We start from the raw sequence: 26659 nt of genomic DNA on the forward strand, positions 1-26659 counted from the left end.
CGTTTACCCCTAGCCTAATGTTTCCTTGCAGAAACCATTTCTTTAGTGTCTGTTCTTTTAGTACATCACTTTCTGTCAACTCCATTGTCAACATACTGGTTATGGAATTCTACTGTCTGTGTGTGGTTTTCGTCCATGACTCATTGCCCCACAAGGTTTCTTATTCTTTTTTTCTCTATCCTGGAAGGAGGTGAGCTAAATGTTTTTGTAATGTTTGTATTTCTCTTAGAAAGGGAGGGAGAGAGGGAAAGAATGAGCAAGTGCTCGTTGTTGTGATCTGAAAATATGCAAGGTATGATCTCAGTCCTTTTATATTTGTGGAGGGCTGTTTTGTGACCCAGGATGTCATTGATATTGGAGAATGTTCTAGGTGCACTTAAGAAGAATGTGCATTCTACTGCTGTTAAATGAAAAGATCTCACTACATCTGTATTGATATCCATGTATATACATGTATATGTTAAGTCCAATATATATCTATGTATATCTGAATACATCTGGTCCAATGACACATTGGATCTGTGTTTCCTTACTGATTTTCTACCTTGGTGATCCGCCTATTGCCATGCGTGGAGTCTTAAAGTCGGCTACAATCATGGTATTTGTATGTATACATTTATTCATGTTTGTGATGAATGGATTCATCTATGTGGGCCTTTCACTTTGGGGACATAAACATTTGCAATTGTTAGCTCCTCTTGATGGATAGACCCCTTAATTATGATAAAACGCCCTTCTGAATCTGTTACTACAGTCTTTGGCTTAAAATCTAGTCTGTCTGGTGGAAGTATGGCAACTCCAGCTTTCTTTCGACTTCTAGTAGCATGATAGGTGGCTCCCATTACCTTCACTTTGAATCTGGAGGTGTCCTGGGGTCTAAAATCAGTGTCTTGTTGACAGCATATAGATGGATCTTGTTCTTTGGTTTTGTTTTGTGTTTTATCCATTCTGATTCCCTGTGTCTTTTGATTGGGGCATTGAGTGCATTCACATTCAGAGTGATTAGTGAAAGATACGGATTTAGTGTCTTTGTGTTATCTGAAGGTTTCATGCTTTAGGTGAGGCCTCTGGTCCTTTGTAGTCTCTGCTGCTTTCCACTCACAGAGTGGCCCCTTAGGATCTCCTGCAGGGCTGGTTTAGTGGTCATGAACTCCATTAGGTTTTGTCTGTCTGGGAAAGCCTTTGTCTCCCTTTCTATTCTAAATGACAGCCTTGCTGGGGAAAGGATTCTTCGCTGCATATGTTCCCATTCAGCACATTGACCGTTTCCTACCCCTCCCTTCTGCCCTGCCAAGTTTCATGGGACAGGTCTGCTGCTACCCTTATGTGTCTTCCCTTGTAGATTAAGTAAGACCCGTTTGTCCCTAGCTGCTTTCAGAATTCTCTCTTTATCTTTGTAGTTTTCCGGTTTCGCTATGACATGTCGTGGTGTTGACCTGGTTTTGTTGATTTGGAAGGGAATTCTCTGTGCCTCCAGGACTTGGATGCCTGTTTCCTTCCCCAGATGAGGGAAGTTCTCAGCTCTAAGTTGTTCAAATAAACCTTCTGCCCCTTTCTCTCACTCTTCTTCTTCTGGGACTCCTGTGATGTGGCTATTATTTCATCTCACCGAATCACTTAGGTCTCTGGTACCTGCCTCGGAGTCTAGTAATTTCCTTTCTTTCCTTTCTCTGCTTCATCTTTGTCCATAATTGTATCTTCTATTTCACCTATTCTGTCTGCTGCTTCTCCCATCCTTGCTGTCACTGCATCTAGTTTATTTTGTATCTCCTTTACAACATTTCATTTTCAGCATTCATCGTGATGATTCGTTCGTTCCTTGATCTCTGAAGCAGCTTGGTTTCAAGCCCAGCTATGAGTCTTCTGAGTGTTCTTCCAAAACCTTGATGAGATATATGGTTTCTGTCTCTTTCGAGCATTTCTCTGGCTGTCTTTCTTCCTGGAATTTTTTTTTTTTTGAGGAGAATTCTTCTGATTTGTCGTTTTGGCTAGTCTCCTGTCCTTTGTGTGTTTTACTAGCTTGTTCTGTGTCCCACACCTGCGAGTACTACCATATTACAAAGGGGTCCTACACTCTCCAGGGCCTGACAGTTGAACACGTGTTTTTGGAGGGTGTCGTGTGCACTCTGTTGGTGCGTCTTTGGCTGCTTTTCTCGCTACTTGGAGTGGTGGTTTGGGCCTTCCACCAGGTGTGCTTTGATTTGTTTGTTGAAGTAATCCTGGAAAAAAGGAGAAGAGGGTGGTGAAGAATCCTTAGCCCAAACAAGAGAGAAATGACAGGAGTGGGAAAAAAAGACCAGGCAGTGACTCAAAGGAGCTGTAGGGCTTAACCCAGAAAGAGAGGGAGGAAAATGAAGAAGGAGACCTGGAAAAGTATAGAGAATGTGCCCGATGAAACCAACAAACAAAGAACCGAACAGAAGAACAAAGGGAAAATATAAATATATATAAATAGCTTTGACCCAAAGTCACCCCGAGACTACTGGGCTGATTCCCAAGGGAGAAGAGGAAAGAGGAGAGTAGAAAGAGAAAAAAGGGAAAAGAGAAGAAAGGGAAAGAAAAGGAAAGAAAAGATGGGCGCCTGGGTGGCTCAGTTGGTGAAGCCTCTGACTCTTGAATTTGGCCCAGGTCATGTTGTCGCTGTAGGTGAGTTCGAAACACCCATCAGGCTCTGCAGTGAGAGCACGGATCCTGCTCGGATTCTCTCTCTCTCCCTCTGTCGGCACCTCTCCTGCTTGATCACTGTCTCTCTCTCTCTCTCTCTCTCTCTCTCTCTCTCTCTCAAAATAAAGAAATAAGCATTAAAAATGAAAAGAAAAAAAAGAATAATAATTCAAATGAAGACAAACAAACAAACAAAGATAGAAAACGAGAGGAGCGTTGTCTATTGGTGCCTGGGACTGGTGGCTGTGCTGGTCTAGGGGAGGGGCTGTCTGGTCCCATTAGTGTCAGTCTCACTCCCATAGAGAAGCAGTTACCAGGCACAGAGAGGCAGGGTTTGGTGTAATGGGCCTGGCTCCACTGAGGCTCACTGTCCGTTCCCTGAAGCCCCACGATGTTGGTCATGGGGAGAGAAATGGCGACACCCCAATCTCTCCTGCCCACACGAGGTGTCTCAAAACTCACTGTTCAGGCCGTCCTCACAGAACAGCCTGGGGGGCCAGCTTGGCTTGCTGCACAGTCTCCTGTGCTCCCTGAGCGCTGAGCTGGGATTCAAAACCCTGTAGGATCCCGCTTTGCTCAGACCTGGTTCTGGAGTAGCGCCACTCTGCGCAGTGGACAAAGGGCCTCTGGCTCGTGCCTGCAGGTTCTTTTTCCCTTGGGGAGGACAATACCTCCTCTTTCCACCATACTCAAGGTGTTCTCTCCCAGTGTTGCCCTGAGAGCCTAGGGGCGGCTCCCTCCCCACCAGGCATGGGAGGTGGCAGCTCTGGTCTAGAGAAAGTCTGGCAACCTTGAAAATTCTGTTTTTTAGCTCCTAAGGCTGTTTTGCAAAGTAGACACACTGGCTCTCTGGACATCTCCTTGGTCTGTGGTCCGGACAGGTTCTCTCATATCCAAATACACTTCCCACAGCCTCTCTCTCTCTTCCTTTTGTTTCTCCACCAAAGGGCTTCCCCCACTCCATGCCTGCGCTGCCCATTTCATTTCTCCCAACTCGCATACACACCCTTCTGTCCCGCCAAGCTGTCTCTTTGCACCTGTGGAGATTTTCCTGTCCCTCTGCAGCCTGTGTTGCTGGTATTCCAAGTGTTGTGACCTCAATACTGCTGTGTTTGAGGGACAAGGGAAACGCTGATCCCCCTCCTCTGCCATCTTAACTCCTCTCACCTCCTTTTACTTTCCTTTTCACAATTTCACAGTTCTGTGTAGGATTGCATTATTCTATCAGTTTAATATGTTTTATAGATACGTACGATGGCCTTTTCTTACTTGAACTTCATTGATCTCAATTTTCTTTTTGTTTTTTTAAAGTTTATTCATTTATTAATTGGAGAGAGAGAGACAGAGAGAGCACACGTGGGGAGGGGTAGAGAGACAGAGGGTGAGAGAGAAAATCCCAAGCAGACCCTGCACTGTCAGTGCAGAACCAGACGGGGGGCTTGAACCCTTGAACTGTGAGATCATGACTGGAGCCAAAATCAAGAGTCAGGTGCTAACTGAATGAGGCATTCAGGCGGCCCTAACATTTTCTTTGGAAGTCCCCTGGGCACTTTAAATTTAATATGCCCTAGTTTCAAGACATTGTTTCTGACCCTTTCCCTTTCCTCTTTCCTGACTCTTTGTAATCTACTCTGTCCTTTGTGTTCCCTAGCCTCAAAAATAGCAGCCCTGAAACAGGAAAAGTCCTGGACTCCAAACTCCCCTGAAATGACCGCATCCAGTCACTCACCACATTCGATATTTTGTACCTGCTTACCATTTTTCATATGTTATTCCCGTAATTCACTCGCTCACCTATAATTTTGCAGTTCTCTTCTGGTTTTGCTTCCTTTACGTTCATCCTACATTGCTGCCAGAGTGACCTTTCTAAAATATACTTGGCACGATGTCACTCCTCTGCTTATTCAATGGATCCCCATTACCTGAAGGAGAAAATTCATGTTCTAGCATAACACTGCACTTTTTTCTTTTTTCTTTCTTTTCTTTTTTCTTTTTTCTTTTTTTTTTTTTTTGGTTTCGTCCTGATGTTTCAGTAATATCTATCTATCCCATTCCCAATAACTCTGTTCCAATTTTGCCATATTGCATAGGTGTTGTCACTTACTATATTATTTCATACTTGATCCTTTTGCTCATTCTAGAATGCCCTTCACACCCTCCCCGTGTACTTTGTGTTTCTTTTAAGATACAGCCCTATCTTCCCAGCATTTGCTGACCTTCCCAAATGTAAGTGTTTTCTCCTTTGTGCGTTCACTGTCCGTGATTCACTTCCCTTGCAGAACTAGTGGATGGTATTGTTCTGTCCTTACCTGTTTTCATGCATCTCTACCGCTACTAGCGTATAGAACAGACTCTGTCTTTTATTTATATTTCCATCTCGTCCCCGGATCGTGGCTATGACTTGACAGATACAGTATGTGCTTGTCTTTCTGAGTGGGTGAGTGCGTGACCAAAGGAATTAATGTGATGTTTTTGTGAAGTTGGGTTTTTGTTTTGTGCTGTTTTTCTAGGAAGGAACAGCAAAGTCAGCAATGGAAGCAAAGCAAGATGGTGTTGGTATTATTGAAAATGTGCCACCGGAGCAAACACTTAATGACAGTTTGACTTCTGCTGGTGGAGTGCATAAAAATTACAGAAGTGGTAAGCTAGTGAATCTCTGTGAGTTGTTTTCCTATGATTAAATGCCAGTATGAGAAAAATCTGGAAGTATGTAGATTCAAATATATTATCCTTTTTACGTGAAGATATTTTTCTGTTGCTATCTTTCTTTATAAGTATCCCAAGTACTGCCCCCTTTTGCTTCCGGAAAATCTTGAACCCCCTGAACATCTTTTCTGCTATTGCTTTTATTTTATTGAAATAGTCATGAACGGAGATAGACTTGTGTCTGTGTTTACAATTCATAGTAACACATGTTTTATCTGTAACACATTAATTTATCTGTGACCGTATCCTATAGATATGATGTCAGCATTAGAATTGGGAGAAGAGGAAGATGTAGAATCACCTTCTCTTCCTGAGGTACTGTCTTCTTCTTATTTTTAAGTATAAGCATGGAGGAGTGATGTTAAAACATCCACGAGGTGCTTTCACTTTGACTTTTGGATAATTAAAATAACATCGCAGTCATACTTGTAGTAATAGAAGTAAAGTAACGATGACCTATTCTAAGGTGAAAACTAGGGAAGGAGGTAAAAAGGTCCTGATCTCTTAGGCTCAGGCAGCTGCTGCATAATGCTCCAAGCGCTGTGTTTGAAATTAAAAGACATGCTAGCATCTTGGTTCCGTCACCTCCTAGCCGAGGGACCTTGGAAAAACTTGCTTGAATGCCAATGACCTCGTTCCTAAAAATGGCACTAATACCCACCTCTTGGTTACGTGTAATGAACAAATGTGGCAACGTTTTGTAACCTGTAAAGGGTGCTATAGAAATAGAAGACAAAATGATCCCAGTGGCATGTATTGACTTAGTAAATATTGAGGACGCTTTTTTTTTTGGTGAATGTTTGTTTATTGTTGAGAGGGGGTGGGGGGACAGAAGATCCGAAGCAGGCTCTGCACTGAGAGCAAGGAGCCCAATGCAGGACTTGAACTCATGAACTGTGAGAACATGAGCTGGGCCACAGTTGGACGCCTAATTGACTAAGTCACCCAGGTCCCCCAAGAATACTTGTTTTATTTATTTTTTTTTAATTTTTTTTTCAACGTTTATTTATTTTTGGGACAGAGAGAGACAGAGCATGAACGGGGGAGAGGCAGAGAGAGAGGGAGAAACAGAATCGGAAACAGGCTCCAGGCTCTGAGCCATCAGCCCAGAGCCTGACGCGGGGCTCGAACTCACGGACCGTGAGATCGTGACCTGGCTGAAGTCGGACGCTTAACCGACTGCACCACCCAGGCGCCCCAAGAATACTTGTTTTAAATGTGAAGATGTCTGAAGGCCCATAAAATGGCAGTAGTGTCCAGAAAAGAATGGGAAAGTAGGAATGGGTGTTTGATTTTCTAATCTGGGGCTATGTGAAGTTCCTGTAATCTCTGAGTGGAGACATCATATAGGTAAACAGTTGACCTTTGAACCAGATGGGTTTGGACTGTGGGAGTCCACTTACACACAGATGTTTTTCAGTAAATAGAGTACCATCCTGTAAATGTATTTTCTGTTCCTTATGATTTCTTTTTCTTTTCATTATTTCTTTGGAGAGAGAGAGTGAGGACAGAGCACGTGGGTAGGTGAGGGCAGGGTGAGAGAGAGAATCTTAAGCCGATTCACACTGCCAGCGCATTTCTTTCTCTTTGATATTAATTGATTTGGCTGCTAATAATTTTAAGTTATCCAATTCTCTAGTTATTAATCTTTAAAAAGTACTCAAATGCACTTTAGTGCTCGTTATAAGGGATGGTAAGCTAAATAGTTTTTAAGGTTTGTAACATTAAAAATCATCTAACTTAATTTTTTGGTCGATTTAACATGTAATGAATTGTTTAGTTCCAAGAACTGACAAGCTTAAGTTTATGAGTTCATATTTTCCTTCTGTCTTAGGCTAAGGCAAGTTAGTTTTCACTTCTTACAAGAAGTTACAATCCAGTGACTTGGGAACAACTCAACCTAGATTGAGAAAGTTAACAGTAAAATTGTAATTATTTTCTCATTTTTCTTTGTCTGTACTTGATTACTTAAGGATAAGGTGTTTTTACAAACATGTATCCTGGCAGAAAATTCATGTGCAAATCCAAACAAGGAAATTAACCATCCGTTTTTGCAACTGCAAAAAGTGACTCGAGAACCAGCAATGGATAAGGAATGTGATAGGGAGCATGATACATCTGTATATTTAAGACACGCTTCTATGCAAAACTTGGAGGAAATGTGGATCAAATAAGGCAAATTGGACTGGAAAAAGAGCTTAAAACTCATCACCAGTGAGTGAAAGCAGAAGTTTGGTGAAATTTGTTAACCATACAGCATTCCTACTCATCTTGAAGAAGAACCACCACAGGGTCACTCTAACAAGGAACCAACTGAAAGGAAATACCTTCGAATTGGACAAATACGGAAGAAGATGCATTTGGAGTGTCTGTCTCGGTAGTATTTCAGGCATTTCCTGAACAGAAAGAGCCTAGTCTTGAAAATGTCCTTCTCTCTCATTCATACTCTGGGTCCCCAGAATATGCTTGCCAGTCATCTTCTAAGCTTTCTTTAAATGAAAGCAAATCATCAGGGACATAGAAATCAAAACCACACTGAGATATCACCTCACACCAGTCAAGAGTGGTTAAATGAACAAATCGGGAGACTATGGATGCTGGCGAGGATTGTGGAGAAACAAGAACCCTCTTGCATTGTTGGTGGGAATGCAAACTGGTGCAGCCACTCTGGAAAACAGTGTGGAGGTTCCTCAAAAAATGAAAACTAGATCTACCCTATGACCCAGCAATACCACTGCTAGGAATTTGCCCAAGGGATACAGGAGTGCTGATGCGTAGGGGCACTTGTAACCCTGGGTTTATAGCAGCACTTCCTTGTTTTTCTTTTTTTTTTAACGTTTTTATTTATTTTAGAGACAGAGAGAGACAGAGCATGAGCAGGGGAGGGGCAGAGAGAGAGGGAGACACAGAATGTGAAGCAGGCTTCAGGCTCTGAGCTGTCAGCACAGAGCCTGAGGTGGGGCTCGAACCCACAGACTGTGAGATCATGACCTGAGCTGAAGTCAGACGTTTAACCGACTGAGCCACCCAGGTGCCCCAATAGCAGCACTTTCAACAATCGCCAAATTATGGAAAGAGCCTAAATGTCCATCACCCGACGAATGGATAAAGAAATTGTGGTTTAGAGTGAGCGGCAAGATGGCGGCTTAGGAGGACGCTGGGCTCACCGCGCGTCCTGCTGATCACTTAGATTCCACCTACACCTGCCTAAATAACCCAGAAAACCGCCAGAGGATTACCAGAAGGGAGTCACTGGAGCCAAACGCAGACGAGAGGCCCACGGAAGAGGGCAGGAAGGGCGGCGAGGCGGTGCGCGCTCCACGGACTGGCGGGAGGGAGCGGGGGTGGAGGGGCGGCTCGCCAGCCAAGCAGAGCCCCCGAGTCTGGCTTGCAAAAGCGGAGGGGCCTGACGGACTGTGTTCCCACAATAAGCGCGACTTAGCGTCTGGGAGGTCATAAGTTAACAGCTCTGCTCGGAAAGCGGGAAGGCTGGAGGACAAAGGGAGGGAGAGCTGCTGAGCCCCCTGACAACAGAGCTCAGTTTGGTGGGGAACAAAGGCGCTCGCCAGCGCCATCTCCCCCGCCCATCCCCCAGCCAAAATCCCAAAGAGAACCAGTTCCTGCCAGGGAACTTGCTCGCTCCTCGCAAACACCCAACTCTGTGCGTCTGCGGAGCCAAACCTCCGGCAGTGGATCTGACTCCCTCCCGCTGCCACAGGGTCCCTCCTGAAGAGGATCACCTAAGGAGAAGCGATCTAAGCCTGCCCCTCCTGCCCCTGTGCACCTTGCCTACCCACCCCAGCTAATGCGCCAGATCCCCAGCATCACAAGCCTGGCAGTGTGCAAGTAGCCCAGACGGGTCACACCACCCCACAGTGAATCCCACCCCTAGGAGAGGGGAAGAGAAGGCACACAACAGTCTGACTGTGGCCCCAGCGGTGGGCTGGGGGCAGACATCAGGTCTGACTGCGGCTCCGCCCACCAACTCCAGTTATACACCACAGCACAGGGGAAGTGCCCTGCAGGTCCTCACCACGCCAGGGACTATCCAAAATGACCAAGCGGAAGAATTCTCCTCAGAAGAATCTCCAGGAAATAACAACAGCTAATGAGCTGATCAAAAAGGATTTAAATAATATAACAGAAAGTGAATTTAGAATAATAGTCATAAAATTAATCGCTGGGCTTGAAAACAGTATACAGGACAGCAGAGAATCTCTTGCTACAGAAATCAAGGGACTAAGGAACAGTCACGAGGAGCTGAAAAACGCTTTAAACGAAATGCATAACAAAATGGAAACCACCACAGCTCGGCTTGAAGAGGCAGAGGAGAGAATAGGTGAACTAGAAGATAAAGTTATGGAAAAAGAGGAAGCTGAGAAAAAGAGAGATAAAAAAATCCAGGAGTATGAGGGGAAAATTAGAGAACTAAGTGATACACTAAAAAGAAATAATATACGCATAATTGGTATCCCAGAGGAGGAAGAGAGAGGGAAAGGTGCTGAAGGGGTACTTGAAGAAATAATAGCTGAGAACTTCCCTGAACTGGAGAAGGAAAAAGGCACTGAAATCCAAGAGGCACAGAGAACTCCCTTCAGACGTAACTTGAATCGATCTTCTGCACGACATATCCTAGTGAAACTGGCAAAATACAAGGATAAAGAGAAAATTCTGAAAGCAGCAAGGGGTAAACGTGCCCTCACATATAAAGGGAGACTTATAAGACTCGTGACTGATCTCTCTTTTGAAACTTGGCAGGCCAGAAAGTATTGGCACGAGATTTTCAGGGTGCTAGACAGAAAAAATATGCAGCCAAGAATCCTTTATCCAGCAAGTCTGCCATTTAGAATAGAAGGAGAGATAAAGGTCTTCCCAAACAAACAAATACTGAAGGAATTTGTCACCACTAAACCAGCCCTACAAGAGATCCTAAGGGGGACCCTGTGAGACAAAGTCCCAGAGACATCACTACAAGCATAAAACATACAGACATCACAATGACTCTAAACCCATATATTTCTATAATAACACTGAATGTAAATGGATTAAATGTGCCAACCAAGACATAGGGTATCAGAATGGATAAAAAAATAAGACCCATCTATTTGCTGTCTACAAGAGACTCATTTTAGACCTGAGGACACCTTTAGATTGAGAGTGAGGGGATGGAGAACTATTTATCATGCTACTGGAAGCCAAAAGAAAGCTGGAGTAGCCATACTTATATCAGACAAACTAGACTTTAAATTAAAGGCTGTAACAAGAGATGAAGAAGGACATTATATAATAGTTACAGGGTCTATCCATCAGGAAGAGCTAACAATTATAAATGTCTATGCGCCGAATACCGGAGCCCCCAAATATATAAAACAATTGCTCATAAACATAAGCAACCTTATTGATAAGAATGTGGTAATTGCAGGGGACTTTAACACCCCACTTACAGAAATGGACAGATCATCTAGACACACGGTCAATAAAGAAACAAGGGCCCTGAATGAGACATTGGATCAGATGGACTTGACAGATATATTTAGAACTCTGCATCCCAAAGCAACAGAATATACTTTCTTCTCGAGTGCACATGGAACATTCTCCAAGATAGATCATATACTGGGTCACAAAACAGCCCTTCATAAGTTTACAAGAATTGAAATTATACCATGCATACTTTCAGACCACAATGCTATGAAGCTTGAAATCAACCACAGGAAAAAGTCTGGAAAACCTCCAAAGGCATGGAGGTTAAAGAACACCCTACTAACGAATGAGTGGGTCAACCAGGCAATTAGAGAAAAAATTAAAAAATATATGGAAACAAACGAAAATGAAAATACAACAATCCAAACGCTTTGGGACGCAGCGAAGGCAGTCCTGCGAGGAAAATACATTGCAATCCAGGCCTATCTCAAGAAACAAGAAAAATCCCAAATACAAAAGCTAACAGCACACCTAAAGGAACTAGAAGCAGAACAGCAAAGGCAGCCTAAACACAGCAGAAGAAGAGAAATAATAAAGATCAGAGCAGAAATAAACAATATAGAATCTAAAAAAACTGTAGAGCAGATCAACGAAACCAAGAGTTGGTTTTTTGAAAAAAATGAACAAAATTGACAAACCTCTAGCCAGGCTTTTCAAAAAGAAAAGGGAGATGACCCAAATAGATAAAATCATGAATGAAAATGGAATTATTAGAACCAATCCCTCAGAGATACAAACAATTATCAGGGAATACTATGAAAAATTATATGCCAACAAATTGGACAACCTGGAAGAAATGGACAAATTCCTGAACACCCACACTCTTCCAAAACTCAATCAGGCGGAAATAGAAAGCTTGAACAGACCCATCACCAGCGAAGAAATTGAATCGGTTATCAAAAATCTCCCAACAAATAAGAGTCCAGGACCAGATGGCTTCCCAGGGGAGTTCTACCAGACGTTTAAAGCAGAGATAATACCTATCCTTCTCAAGCTATTCCAAGAAATAGAAAGGGAAGGAAAACTTCCAGACTCATTCTATGAAGCCAGTATTACTTTGATTTGTAAACCAGACAGAGACCCAGTAAAAAAAGAGAACTACAGGCCAATATCCCTGATGAATATGGATGCAAAAATTCTCAATAAGATATTAGCAAATCGAATTCAACGGCATATAAAAATGATTATTCACCATGATCAAGTGGGATTCATTCCTGGGATGCAGGGCTGGTTCAACATTCGCAAATCAATCAACGTGATACATCACATTAACAACAAAAAAAAGAGAAGAACCATATGATCCTGTCAATCGATGCAGAAAAGGCCTTTGACAAAATCCAGCACCCTTTCTTAATAAAAACCCTTGAGAAAGTGGGGATAGAAGGAACATACTTAAAGATCATAAAAGCCATTTATGAAAAGCCCACAGCTAACATCATCCTCAATGGGGAAAAACTGAGACCTTTTTCCCTGAGATCAGGAACACGACAAGGATGCCCACTCTCACAGCTGCTGTTTAACATAGTGCTGGAAGTTCTAGCATCAGCAATCAGACAACAAAAGGAAATCAAAGGCATCAAAATTGGCAAAGATGAAGTCAAGCTTTCGGTTTTTGCAGATGACATGATATTATACATGGAAAATCCGATAGACTCCACCAAAAGTCTGCTAGAACTGATACAGGAATTCAGCAAAGTTGCAGGATACAAAATCAATGTACAGAAATCAGTTGCATTCTTATACACTAACAATGAAGCAACAGAAAGACAAATAAAGAAACTGATCCCATTCACAATTGCACCAAGAAGCATAAAATACCTAGGAATAAATCTAACCAAAGATGTAAAGGATCTGTATGCTGAAAACTATAGAAAGCTTATGAAGGAAATTGAAGAAGATTTAAAGAAATGGAAAGACATTCCCTGCTCATGGATTGGAAAAATAAATATTGTCAAAATGTCAATACTACCCAAAGCTATCTACACCTTCAATGCAATCCCAATCAAAATTGCACCAGCATTCTTCTCGAAACTAGAACAAGCAATCCTAAAATTCATATGGAACCACAAAAGGCCCCGAATAGCCAAAGGAATTTTGAAGAAGAAGACCAAAGCAGGAGGCATCACAATCCCAGACTTTAGCCTCTACTACAAAGCTGTCATCATCAAGACAGCATGGTATTGGCACAAAAACAGACACATAGACCAATGGAATAGAATAGAAACCCCAGAACTAGACCCACAAACGTATGGCCAACTCATCTTTGACAAAGCAGGAAAGAACATCCAATGGAAAAAAGACAGCCTCTTTAACAAATGGTGCTGGGAGAACTGGACAGCAACATGCAGAAGGTTGAAACTAGACCACTTTCTCACACCATTCACAAAAATAAACTCAAAATGGATAAAGGACCTGAATGTGAGACAGGAAACCATCAAAACTCTAGAGGAGAAAGCAGGAAAATACCTCTCTGACCTCAGCCGTAGCAATCTCTTACTCGACACATCCCCAAAGGCAAGGGAATTAAAAGCAAAAGTGAATTACTGGGACCTTATGAAGATAAAAAAAGCTTCTGCACAGCAAAGGAAACAACCAACAAAACTAAAAGGCAACCAACGGAATGGGAAAAGATATTCGCAAATGACATATCGGACAAAGGGCTAGTATCCAAAATCTATAAAGAGCTCACCAAACTCCACACCCGAAACACAAATAACCCAGTGAAGAAATGGGCAGAAAACATGAATCTCCAGGTTTTTTAAAAAACATATTGGCGTAAATATAAATTGCATTTCCACAAACAATAAAATGGGAAAGAAGCAATAACTAAGAGAAGGAAGATACACAAATGTTCCCAGCTAAGGCAATCTATGTATTGCTTCAGTATGTGTCTGTAGACTCTGGGTCTAGGGTTCTTGCTTGTCTAGCTAGACAGCAGCGGGATGCAGGATTACAATGGGAGAGACGGCTAATGTCCCGGAGAACACAGGAGCCCAGATTAAGGGTCCTTGCTCTGTTTTTGTTAGGATCAGAAGGCTTCCAAACATGGTGATGGACGTGCCCAAAGACACAATCAATCTGTGAACATGAACTCATGGGCATGAGGGAAAGGGGGTTTGAAGATATAGGGTGTTAGGGGTTTGGGTCAATATAAAACAAAATCCTGGCGCCTGGCAGATGGTTGTTAACAGCAGACCTGAGGCAGCTTCTCTGTTTATCTTAGCTAGTCTAGGGGAGAAGAAGGATGCTACCTCAGGATCCACAAGGCACCTTTCTTTTGCTAATTAGCTCCCCTCTGGGCATCTTCACCCTGCAGCCTACCGCCTATAGCCCTATTTACCTGTTTACCTAATTTGGTCCTTCCTTCCTGTGAAAGCAGCTTTCTGCCATAGTACTAAATTGGGGAGTGTGTCCTCCTGCATATCTGATCTGGTTTCCCTCACACACCTTTGTCTTGGAGCCTTTGCCCCGCCCTCTCTCTACTTAGTTACCTAATCTTGTTTACCCAAACTTGGGTGTGAGCATCCTATGGCTTTGTAATTTTTTATGCCTGGTTAACCCATCAGTGCAGGCTCAGGGAATTCCTAAGCTTATTGCCCACAAATACATGCAGTCTTGTCTGCTTTACTCACAATCTTGGAACTTAGAATTTCAACATGACCCCTTTGACATAGGCTTAATAACAGCTATTTGTATGATCACCGCTTTTTTCCCCACATTTTTAAAATCATCATTCTCAGATGTCTCTGTTGAGTCAAACCTTCACTTTATGTTCAATAAAGTATGATACCTTTTGGCCTGTATGATTTTTACCCTGTAGGTAGCATAAACCTTCAGCAAAGCTTCAGTATTGAACTCCAAGGGAGAAAACTGAGTTTTGAGATGTGTGGAGTTTAGAAATAGACAAAACCTAGAGATACCCTCCTTTAGAATAAGTAGCTAATCCCCTCGTCCCCTATCAAGGTATTAATTTACTGTGCCAAAGTCACACTCTTCATGCATCTGATTAACTTAATGAATTTGTGGTCATTTCTCTGAGTCAGCATTCAAGAATTGTATCATCTCTTTTGGCGCCATAAAATGCTAGGTAATGCCACTTTAGGAACTTGGGACAAATCATTTAACCTTTTTGAGTTTTACTCGCGTTATCAGTAGCAAATGGAATTAAAGGTGATCATTACGTTTATACCCTCTCCTTATAAAATGTTATGGTTATTGAATGTGAGATTCGGAGAGCATTACTAATTTCCCGGAATTGCACCCTAACGTCCGTTTCACGTTGTTCCTTTTGTGTTGTGGCAAACTTTGGTTCATAAATTTTAGGGGACACTGTCACTTTTTTTGAGAACCTTAGGATCCCAAAGAAAAAGAATTGTAAAAGGCAGTCAGGGAAAGAATAGCTCCGTGCAGAAAGAGGAAAGCTCCCTGTTTTTGTTACTGGAGCACCTCCATGTCCCATGTTTTAAATCTGGCTGTTGTGTAAAACCCAGGTGGTAAGGATAGAAAAGGACAAATTTTGTCTTTTGTCTTTTTATTTCTTTGTATCTCTTGGTCAGATGGGGTGGGGGTGGGTGGGGAATTCTCGGTAGCAAAGTGTGGATATGAATAAGAGTACAAAATTAAGAAAGCCCTTTTAGAAATATTGGTAACTTCTGCTTTTTTAAATTTCAACAGAAATGAAGCAGAGTTTATAAAAATTACAGTTACTTGTAATGATAAAGTAAACACAAAATATTTTCCTCCATTGAATTTATGACAAACTAAGTGTCAGCTGATAAAATGAATGAAGAAAACTTCTTTTTATTGACTAAAGTAACAATTACCTTTAGTATCCACTTCCATTAAAGGTTGAAGAAAAAAAGAAGCACAGAGGAAGTGACATGGAAGTATCAGAAAACATACATGATGCTGCGGTTGCTGGATTAATTCCACAAAGACAGAATGGAAAAGCTGATAACCATCAATTGCCTATTACAGAAAAAAAAGATTCTGATAGGTAAGCCTATAGCAATATTTAAATAGTAGGTAATTGTTATTTTCCTATGCAACAAACTTTTCTAGTTTGAGCTAATGTTCACGATGAACAAATTTCGTATTTTTCGTGGAGATATTTCATCCTACGTGCTAATGAGAAAAATGTAAATACCAACGAGATACCATTTTTTGCGGTCATAGTATTTTATTGAAATAAATAAATATTTATTTTTGCAGTCATAAATATTTTATTGAAAAAATAATCAAAGTTAGGAAATGTGAGGAAAATGACATTCTTAGACACTGTGGCTGGATGAAATTGGTAACTCCTTTTTGAAAGGTGATTTAACGGTGTATTTCAAAATTTCAAATATGTCGGGGCACCTGGGTGGCTCAATTGGTTAAGCGTCCAACTTCAGCTCAGGTCAGGATCTTGCACTTCACGAGCTTGAGCCTTGTGTCAGGCTCTGTACTAACAGCTCAGAGCCTGGAGCCTGCTTCAGATTCTGTGTCTCCCTCTCTCTCTGCCCCTCCCCTGCTTGTGCTCTGTCTCTGTCACTGTCAAAAATAAATAATATAACATGAGAAAAATATTTCAGGTAGGTCCTCCCTTTATTCCAATGGTTTCATTGCCAGGAATGGGTCCTTCTGAAATACGTGACTTCTATAAGCAAGCGCGTGCGCCTGTGTGTGCAAACACACACACACACACACACACACACACACACACACACACTGTAAGGGCATTTATTATATATTATTACATATACAAAATATGACAGATATATTAAGGTTACTTATATAAATACGTTACATGTATATGTGAAGGATATTTATTATAGCATTCCCATATCAAACCTTTGGAGATAGTCTAAATGTTTATTTACTTATTTTGAGAGACAGACAGAGAATGTGCACACTCAGGATCCCAAGCATCGAGGGGAGGGCAGAGACTGAGAGGGAGAGAGAGAGAGAGAGAGAGAGAGAGAGAGAGAGAGAATCCCAAGCAGACTCCACGTTAACAGTGCAGAGGCCAACACAGGGCTCGATCTCACGACCACAAGATCATGACCTGAGCCAACATCAACAGTCGGATGCTCACCAGACTGAGCCACCTACGTGCCCCAGAGATAGGCGAAATATCCATTCATTAATAAGGAAGTTAAGTTTCACTTCTAAAAAGTAATGGAATATGTGACCATTATAAAAAATGAATTTAGGTCTATGTGTCCTGATGGTTTAACAAAGTATATTTAAAGCATTTGGCTTGGTTTGATGTCATGTCTTATGCACATTTTGTTAGAATACTTTTAATATCTACTGAATTGCAAAAGGAAGTTCCCTGCTACACTGGCAGTCTACTTCATTACCAACAAAATTGCTAGTTATTAGATTTTTGGTTTTGTTTCCCAGTGCATGAGTGCTCCAATGGTGGACCCTCAGCTTCATCTGAATATTGCCAAGAGGTTTCACGTGGCAACATGTCTCATATTCTATATAAACATTTCATGACCCCTGTGCTATAAACCAAGATGCTGATAATGCAATGAATCGTTTTCATAAAGGTACCTTGCTTGCATGCCATTATCCTGCCTTTTTAGAGAATATGTTTCAACATGCACCACACCAAATTTTTCAACAGTGCCTTCATGTTATATAATTGATGACAATTCAGTTTATAAAGTAGGACTATTTTCTGCATTCCCACCCCCTTTTACTTCCGTGTATAAAATTTTAATGTGACTAATTACTTTGGATAGTATATAATAGCCTGGAGTTAGGTGACTTTTTAAAAGTGTTTATTTTGAGAGAGAGAGCGAGCGAGCATGCACACATGAGTGGGGGAGGGGCAAAGAGAGAGAGGGAGAGAGACAATCCCAAGGAGGCTCCGTGCTGTCAGTGCACAGCTCGATGCTAGAGATCCTAGAGATCATGATCTGAGCCGAAATCAAGAGCTGGATGCTTCATGGACTGGGCCACCCAGGTGCCCTTAGACTTCAATAATTTTTATCAAGCACAAAATACTGCCCTTGAAACTTAGTTTTTCCGTGGTCTTTCTAAGCATGAGAAAAATGGTAATCAGCTTATATAATATTATATATCTAGAAAAATTTTAAGGAGTCTTCTCATTGAATAATTTTGTGAGTTATTTAGTACCTTGGTGTGGCATTTAAAAAAAGCAAAAAAAAAAAAAAACAAAAACAAAAAACAAAAAAACTAGTGTTACATATATGCAATTTTTAAGACTTCCAAGTATTACAAATTACTACCTAATCATTATGTAAGAATTGAAAACTACAGCAATAATAGAAAATTAGATCAACCATGACCATTTCACTTAGCTATGAAATCCTTCAAGAGCCTTCTTCACTCTTTGATCCTGATTTCCCTCCCTCCCATCCACTCTTGAATTCATTGTAGCAATTTTCCCTCTCCCTCCTCCAGAATTGTTTTTTCAAGGTTACCACCGATTTTCACTTTACTAAATCTAAACATAATTTCATACATCTCATTTGACTGAACCTTTCAGCAATATTTGACCCAATGGAAAACTCTCTCCTCCCAAATTCTGTCTCCATGTTGCTTGTAGGATATCACTCACTCACCTGATTTTGCCGCTGCCTTTCTAGTCTGTACACCTCAGCCTGGTTTGCTTGTTTCTCCTCGTCCCCCACCTTTTAACCCATTGATGTCTTCCAGGAATTGGCCTTTGATTTTCCTTCTCTTGACTTTTACTATCTTGTATATTCTAATGATCCTCAAGTTTATATCTCCAGCCCGGATCTCTCTCCATAATTCCAGGCCCGCATATCAAACTGCCTACTTGATACCACTTTCCGGATAGCTATTGCAAACTTAACATGTCCCAAATTGAACTCCTGATATTCTTGCTTAATATTTGCCTTTCATGTCTTTCCTAATTGGGTTAATAACAGTTCTATGAGTTGCTCTGCTAAAAAACTTGGTATCATCCTTGAGTCCTGTGTTTTTCTTTTTCTTTTTCTTTCTCTTTTTCTTTCTCTTTTCTTTTTCTTTTTCATACACATCACATCTCATCTGTCAGCGAATCTTGTCCGGTCTTCCTTCAAATATATCCAGAATCCAAACACATCTTCCATGACCAAGAGACTATCATCTGTTGTTTATATTGGAGTGCTAGGTAACTAACTGGTCTTCTTGTTTGTTTGCTTCTTCTTTTGTTTGTCCTGTTTCCGTTAATTCTAAACACATTGGATCTAGTAAAACGTAAGTCAGATTGTGTCCTTCCTCTGCTCAAAGCCTAATAGCCTCCCATTTCACTCAGAGTACATGCCAAAACTCTTCCTAATGCCGACAAGGCCTATATATGATCAGGTGTCTCCTCCTCTCTCTCTCTGATTTGAACTCTTTTCTACCCCTTTCATTCTGTCCAGCCATACTGAATTTCTCACTACTCTTTCGGTACTTCGGACATACTTCTGTGCTTGCTGTTGACTCTATCTGGAATGCTTTCCCTCAGATACCTCATGGCTTGCTTTTTCCTTTTTTGTTTAGTTTTCCTTTCAGGGTTTTGCTTAAACGTCACTTTCTCAGCAAGGCCTTTCTTGGCCATCCTGACTAGTACTTCAACTACCCTTTTCCCTGTAACACCTCAAAATGTGATTTCTCTGCTTTAGTTTTTCTCCTCTAATACTGTATGTTTGGCCTGTGTAGCTTATTGTTATTGTAGGTTTACTTCACTCATGAGTAGGATTGTTATCTGTTCATTGCCATGTCCTCAGTGCTTAGAAAATGTTCTAGTCTATATAGTACTTATTCAGTAATGTTTATTGAGTGAACGGAGTTTAACCTGTGTGTATTGTTTTTAACATAATACTAGTCCTCACTTTTACAAAGTTTGGCGTGGGCTCATTCTGACAACTAAACCTGCCAGTTATATACATTTTTTGGATTTTGGGGAGCCCAATATTGTGTTTACTTGCTACGTATTCTTTTAGTTGTATTTATATTAGTTTTAATTATGGTGAAATGTATCAAAGGAATAGCAAACTTCCTTTATATTTATTAAGAAAACTAAAATAGGGTGGCAAATTATTATACGACTTTAAAGATTCTTGCCAAAGGATTATGAGCCCTCAAGATCTGAAATAAAAAGATGAAGTTGGAATTTATCGCTTACAAATAAGAGCGAGCTATGCTGGTTAGGTATAGTCTTCTCTAACAGAGGAGCCTGCTATTCTTATACAGGGTTTGGGGAAGAGTGGAGTTTAAGGATTGGGGGACTTTCAGAAAATTAAATGGTTTGTCATCATTTGAAGCACCATGCTTGTTCGGGTGCTTGGAGACTGTTGTGGATTGGTTGGCACGCTGAAGCATGTGTATTGGAGTGATTTTTGTCCTTTATTGGCTGTCTTTTAGAAGGAAGGAGCTGAAATGGATTGGTTGGTGAGTAGGGCTGGTGGGCATTGATTAACACATTTAAAGCTGATTCTAGTGGCTTCTTGTTACCATGGCTACGTGTTAGGGGGTGTTTGTTTTGTTTTGTTCTGTTTTGTTTTGTTGTGTTGTGTTCTGTTTTGTTTTGTTTTGTTGTGTTTTTCCTAAGTTTAAGGTGGCTTTCACCAGATGTTTTCTACTTAAAAGTTGCTTCTATTGACTGGGTTCAAAATAAAAGCTATTTGAAATTCTATAATTACAGATTCATTTTTGAAGTTTGGGTCGAGAGGAATTGTTTGATAATAGCTTTCAGAAAGATTCTTCTTTTCTTGGATGTTATTTCAACAAGAAAACTTATGTGTATAACAGTTTTTTGAAAAAAAAAATGGTAGTTTTGTTTTTGTTTTTGGTGCTCTTCGGGGCTCATGTTTAAGTCCTAAATAATCTGTGGGAAATTTCATTCTTTTTGGAAATGTGCGTAGCTGTATGGTAATAATATTCTGTTGCATGCATTTAGTCCATGAAAAATGAATTATAATTTTCTTTTTGGTGAATCTCCCAGTATTTTCTATCAGGACTAGATATTAGGCTAAAAGGATACAAAAGTTACCAAATCATTTTTTTTTAATTTTTTAAAACGTTGATTCATTTGGAGAGACAAAAAGTGAGAGTGGGGGAGGGGCAGAGAGAGGGGGAGACAAAGATTCCGAAGCAGGCTCCAGGCTCTGGGCTGTCAGCACACAGCCTGATGTGGGGCTCGAAGCCACAAACCCTTCGATCACAAACTGAGCCAAAGTCATACACTTAACGGACTGAGCCATCCAGGTGCCACAAACTATTTTTTTTTTAAACAAAAGGATAACTACTCAGATGATTGCTAGTTTTGAGTGATAGATAATGACATATGAGTACTTTTGAATTTTTGAAGTTTTTCCAGATTTATGAGATATAAGTAACATACATCTGTGTAACTGTAAGGTATACCTGTATTAATTTGATACACTTTTATATTGTCAAATGATTACCACAATAGTGTTAATACTTCCATCACCTCACATAATTATCCTTTCTTGTTTGTGATGATCTACTCTTGTAGCAACTCTCAAATGATATGATACAGTATTGTTCACTGTAATCACCATCCTGCACATTAAATCCCCAGAATTTATTAATCTTGTAACAGGTAGTTTGTACCCTTTGACCAATATCTACCCATTTCTCACAGCCTCCTAACCCTGGCAACACCAGTCTGTTCTGTCTTCCGTGCAATTTTTTTTTTAATTCCACATATAAGTCAGATCATACAGTATTTGTCTTCCTGCGTCTGACTTCTTTTCACTAAGCATAAAGCCCTCAAGTTTCACTCATGTTGTCACAAATGGCAGGATTTCCTTCTTGCTTGTGGCTGAAAATATTCCATTGTAAATATAATACCATACTTTTGAATCCATGGATCCATTGATGGATGCTTAGGTTGTTTCTTGACTATTGTAAATAATGCTGCAATAAACAGAGGGCTGCAGCTATCTCTCCAAGGTAAGGATGTCATGTCTTTAAGATAGATACCCAGAAATGGGATTATTGGCTCCTATGGAGGTTCTATTTTTAGTGTGTTGAGGAGCCACCATACTGTTTTACATAGTGGCTGTCCCAATTTACAGTCCTACAGCAGTACAAGGAATTCCTTTCCTGTACATCCTTGCCAACGATATCTCTTGTCTTTTTGACAATAGCCATTTCAATAGGTCAAAGTGATATCTATATCCTGCAGTTTAGATTTGCATTGCCCTGATGAATAGTGATATCGAGCACCTTCTTGTGTACCCTTGGCCATCTGAATATGTTCTGAGGAGAGACGTCTATGAAGGTGCCTTGCCCAGTTTTTAATTATATTTGTTTTTAGCTGCTGAGGTGTACGAATTCCTTACACATTTTAGATATTGACGTTTTTCATATTTGTAGCTTGTGAATGTTTTCATCCTTTCCATAGGTTGCCTTTCCGTCATGTTGCTTGTTTCTTTTGCTGTGCGGAAACATTGTTGATTGCATTGGTTGTTGTTGCTTTTATTGCTTGTACTTTGGATGTCCTATCCTAAATCATTCGTAAGATCTATGCCAAGGAGCTTTTATCCTGTGTTTTCTTCTAGGAGTTTTATGATTTAAGATTTTATATGGAAGTCGTTATTTGAGTTTGGGTTAACTTTTGTGAGTGGTGTAAGGTAGAGGCAGAGTTTTATTCTGTTGCATGTTAATACCCACTTTTCTCAGCATCATGTATTAAAGAGATTACCTTTTCTCTTTTGAGTATTCTCGGGTCTCTTAACAAAGAGACTTTAGGCATGGGTTTTTAGTTGGCTTTATGCATGGGTTTATTTCTGGGTTCTTGATTCTGTTTCCTTCATCTTTGTGTTTGTTTTTGTGCAACTTCATACGGTTTTTATTACCATAACTTTGTAATAGTTTGACACCAGCAAGTGTGATGCTTCCAGCTTTGTTCTTCTTTCTTAGGATTGCTTTGGCTATTTGGGGTCTTTTTGGTTCCTTACACATTTGAGGAATGCTTTTCCTATTTCTGTGAAAAAGGTCATTGGAATTTTCACAAGGATTGCATTGACTCTGTAGGTGGTTTCAGGTAATGTGAATATTTAATGGTACTAATTTTTCTAATCCATAAACAACGGGGTATCTTCCCATTTGTTTGTGTCTCTGCTGTTCTTTTACAATGCCTTGTAGTCTTTACTGTACCTATCTTTCAGAAAGTCCTTGATTAAATTTATTCCAAAGTATTTTGTTCTTTTTGATGTTTTGGGGGAAGGGGATTGTTTCCTTATATTTCTTTTTCAGCTATTTCATTGTTGTGTAGAAATGCAACTGATTTCTTGATGTTGATTTTGTAATTTTGTTTTACTAAATATAATCTATTGTCAAATTGGTTTCCATACAACACCCACTGCCCTTCTCAATGCCCATCACCCACTTTCCCCTCTCCCCCATCTCCTATCAACCCTTAGTTGATTCTCAGTGTTTACGAGTCTCTTATTGTTTGCCTCCCTCCCTCTCTGTAACTTTTCCCCCCGCCCCCCCCCCCATGGTCTCCTGTTAAGTTTCTCAGGATCCACATATAAGTGAAAACATTTGGTATCTGTCTTTCTCTGCCTGACTTATTTCACTTCGCATACTACCCTCCAGTTCCATCCACGTTGTTGCAAACGGTCAGATTTCACTGTTTCTCATTGCCAGGTAGTATTCCACTGTATATATAAACCACATCTTCTTTCTCCATTCGTCGGGTGATGGACATTTAGGCTAGTTCCATAATTTGGCGATTGTTGAAAGTGCTGCTGTAAAATTGGGGTACATGTGCCCCTATGCATCAGCACTCCTTATCCCTTGGGTAAATTCCCAGCAGTGCTATTGCTGGGTCATAGGGTAGTTCTATTTTTAATTATCTGAGGGACCTCCACATTGTTTTCCACAGTGGCTGCACCAGTTTGCATTGCCACCCACAGTGCAAGAGGGTTCCTGTTCCTCCACATCTTCGCCAGCATCTATAGTCTCCTGATTTGTTCATTTTAGCTGCTCTGACCAGCGTGAGGTGGTATCTCAGTGTGGTTTTGATTTGTATTTCCCTGATGAGGAGTGACATTGAGCATCTTTCCATGTGTCTGTTTTCCATCTGGATGTCTTCTTTGGAAAAGTGTCTATTCATGTCTTCTGCCCATTTCTTCCCTGGATTATTTGTTTTGTGGGTGTGGAGTTTGCTGAGTTCTTTACAGATTCTGGACATTAGCCCTTCCTTTATCCGATATGTCATTTGCAAATATCTTCTCCCATTCTGTCGGTTGCCCTTTGGTTTTGTTGATTGATTCCTTTGCAGTGCAGAAGCTTTTTATCTTGACGAGGTCCCAGTAGTTCATTTTTGCTTTTAATTCCCTTGCCTTTGGAGATGTGTCAAGTAAGAAATTGCTGCGGCGGAGGTCAAAGAGGTTTTTTCCTGCTTTCTCCTCTAGGGTTTTGATGGTTTCCTGTCTCACATTCAGGTCCTTCATCCATTTTGAGTTTATTTGTGTGTATGGTGTAAGAAAGTGTTCTAGTTCCATTCTTCTGCATGTTGCTGTCCAGTTCTCCCAGAAGAAAGAGACTGCCTTTTTTTTTTCCCATTGGATACTCTTTCCTGCTTTGTCAGTGCTTAGTTGGCCATACATTTGTGGGTCTACTTCTGGGGTCTCTATTCTATTCCATTGGTCTGTGTGTCTGTTTTTGTGCCAATACCATACTCTCTTGATGATCACAGCTTTGTAGTAGAGGCTAAAGAGACAGAGTGTGGACAGGGGAGGGGCAGAGAGAGAGAGAGAGAGAGAGAGAGAGAGAGAATCCAAAGCAGGCTCCAGGCTCTGAGCTGTCGGCACAGAGCCCAATAGTGGGCTTGAACCGCAAACCACAAGATCATGGCCTTAGCCGAAGTCAGAAGCTTAACTGACTGAGCCCCCCAGGCACCCCTGCATCTTTATGTTCATTTTGTATCCTTCATCCTTTGAGCAGCTTTTTGGTGGTATCTTCAGGATATTCTATATATAAGAACATATCATCTGCAAGCAAAGACGGTTTTATGTCTTCTTTTCTGATTTGGATGCCTGTCATTTCCTTTTCTTGCCTGACTGCTTTGGCTAGGACTTCCCGTATCCTGTTGAATAGGAGTGGTCAAGTGGGCAACTTTGCCTTGTTCTTGAACTTAGAGTAAAAGCTTTCAGTTTTTTACCACTGCATATGATGTTGGCCGTGGGCTTATCATATTGGACTTCACTATGTCCAGGTGTGATAATTCAGTACCCACTTTATTGAGAGTTTTTAATCCTGAAAAGATGTTGAATTTTGTCAAATGCTTTTTCCTCACATGCTGGGATGATCATATGATTTTTTTTTTATCCTGTTAATGCGGTGTATCAAATGTATTTATTTGACTTGATTTCCGAAGGGTAATTTTGCTGAGTAAAGTATTCTTGATTGGTAGTCTTTTTTCTCTTAGCACTTTGAGTATGTATAATCCCACTGCCTCCTGGTATGTAAGGTTTCTGCTGAGAAATTGCTAATAGCCTTATGAGGGTTCACTTGTAGTCACATAGTCTTTCCTCACTCTTTTTCTTTCTTTTTACTTTGTTGTCTGCTGACTGGATAATTTGATAGTTCCTGTCTTTAAATTCACATTTTTATTTTTTGCTTGATCCATTTCCTGTCAGTGATCACTCTTGCTTTTTTCATCTCCTTCATTATACACTTCAGCTCCAGGATTTTTGTTTAGTCGGTTTTTACTATTTCCAGCTCTTTGTTAAGCTTCTCATTTTATTCATAGAGTGTTTTTCTGATTTTAATGAGTTGGCTTTTTGTATTTTTCTTGTAACTCACTGAGTTTCCTTAAAACTGCTGTTTTTGAATTCTCTTTTGAATCAATTACAGATCTCCATGTGTTTCCGATTGATTACTGGAAGATTATTGTGATCCCTTGATGGTATCATATTTCCTTGATATTTTATATTCTTTGCAGTTTTGCATTGCTGTCTTTGCATTTGAAGTAGCAGTCACCTCCTCCAGTCTTTAATGACTACCTCTTCAGTGTGTCCAACCCTGATTTTTTTGCTCCAGTGGTGTGCTGCAAACTCTCTGCAGGACACCTGGTTTTCCAAAAAGGCTCTCTCATCCGCGGGTGATTATCCTAGACAGTGTTTTCTAGGGAGGGACTCCCAGATGTGGCTGAGAGGGAGGGAATGGAGGCACTTTATGGGCTATTGCTAGGTCCACAGATTAGACTGTAGTATGTATGCCTGTTACCTGACGCACGGGTAGGCAAGGCTTTTCCTCGGTCCCTCGGAATATGGTGCTAGATTCCCACAGCTCCCGCAAAGGTAGGTTTGCCCTTGGGTGGACAAGATGCCAGTTTGTTGTAGGTGGGGAGACGCAATAAGGTACATCTTACCCAGCTATGATACTGATATCGCTCTGACATATGGGTATTTTAAAAGTAGTTTTGCCCCTAAGATATTTCCCTGACTTCTTCTTTCATGTTATATGGACCTCATGCTATTTTAAAACTTTGTTGAAATGAAGCATTTTTATATTTAAAAGAAAAGCCGAAAATATAGCACAAATCTACTTATTACTCCCATGTCTGAGTCAGAATTTCTTTCCTGACTCTTACTACTTGGTTCCATGTATCTTATGGTTTTCTTCCAAGTTCCTAAAAGTATACTTTTCCTTTCAAGGCACCTAGATGCCATCGATGTAATCTTTGTGCTTACATTCTAATCTCTAAGAAAATGGTTTTCTCCCGTTTGTTTTCCTGGTGACCTCTCCTATTTATTTTCCCTCTTCAATAAAGCCTTTCTTGTCCTCACTTACAGCTTTTCACATGTCAATTCTTACA

At 40.7% G+C, this 26659-nt stretch overlaps 1 protein-coding gene across 26 annotated transcripts in view; it reads left to right on the plus strand.

Moving 5' to 3' along the window:
- The window catches only part of LOC111558426 (ankyrin repeat domain-containing protein 26-like), a 204820-nt gene that overhangs the window by 126357 nt on the left and 51804 nt on the right, over positions 1-26659 (plus strand). For 21 of the 26 annotated variants that reach the window (XR_006593520.1, XM_045051579.1, XM_045051557.1 and 18 more), the window contains 3 exons: positions 5175-5304; positions 5624-5685; positions 15681-15847. Coding sequence is in view for 25 of the 26 variants with exons in the window: in XM_045051579.1 (XP_044907514.1) it covers positions 5175-5304; positions 5624-5685; positions 15681-15847 (359 nt within the window). In the remaining variant the exon portion in view is untranslated. The remainder of the gene's footprint in view (positions 1-5174; positions 5305-5623; positions 5686-15680; positions 15848-26659) is intronic. The other 5 variants (XM_045051573.1, XM_045051575.1, XM_045051574.1 and 2 more) reach the window with 3 other exon arrangements.

This window comes from Felis catus (assembly GCF_018350175.1).
Source record: "Felis catus isolate Fca126 chromosome D3 unlocalized genomic scaffold, F.catus_Fca126_mat1.0 chrD3_random_Un_scaffold_47, whole genome shotgun sequence".
NCBI lineage: Eukaryota > Metazoa > Chordata > Mammalia > Carnivora > Felidae > Felis > Felis catus.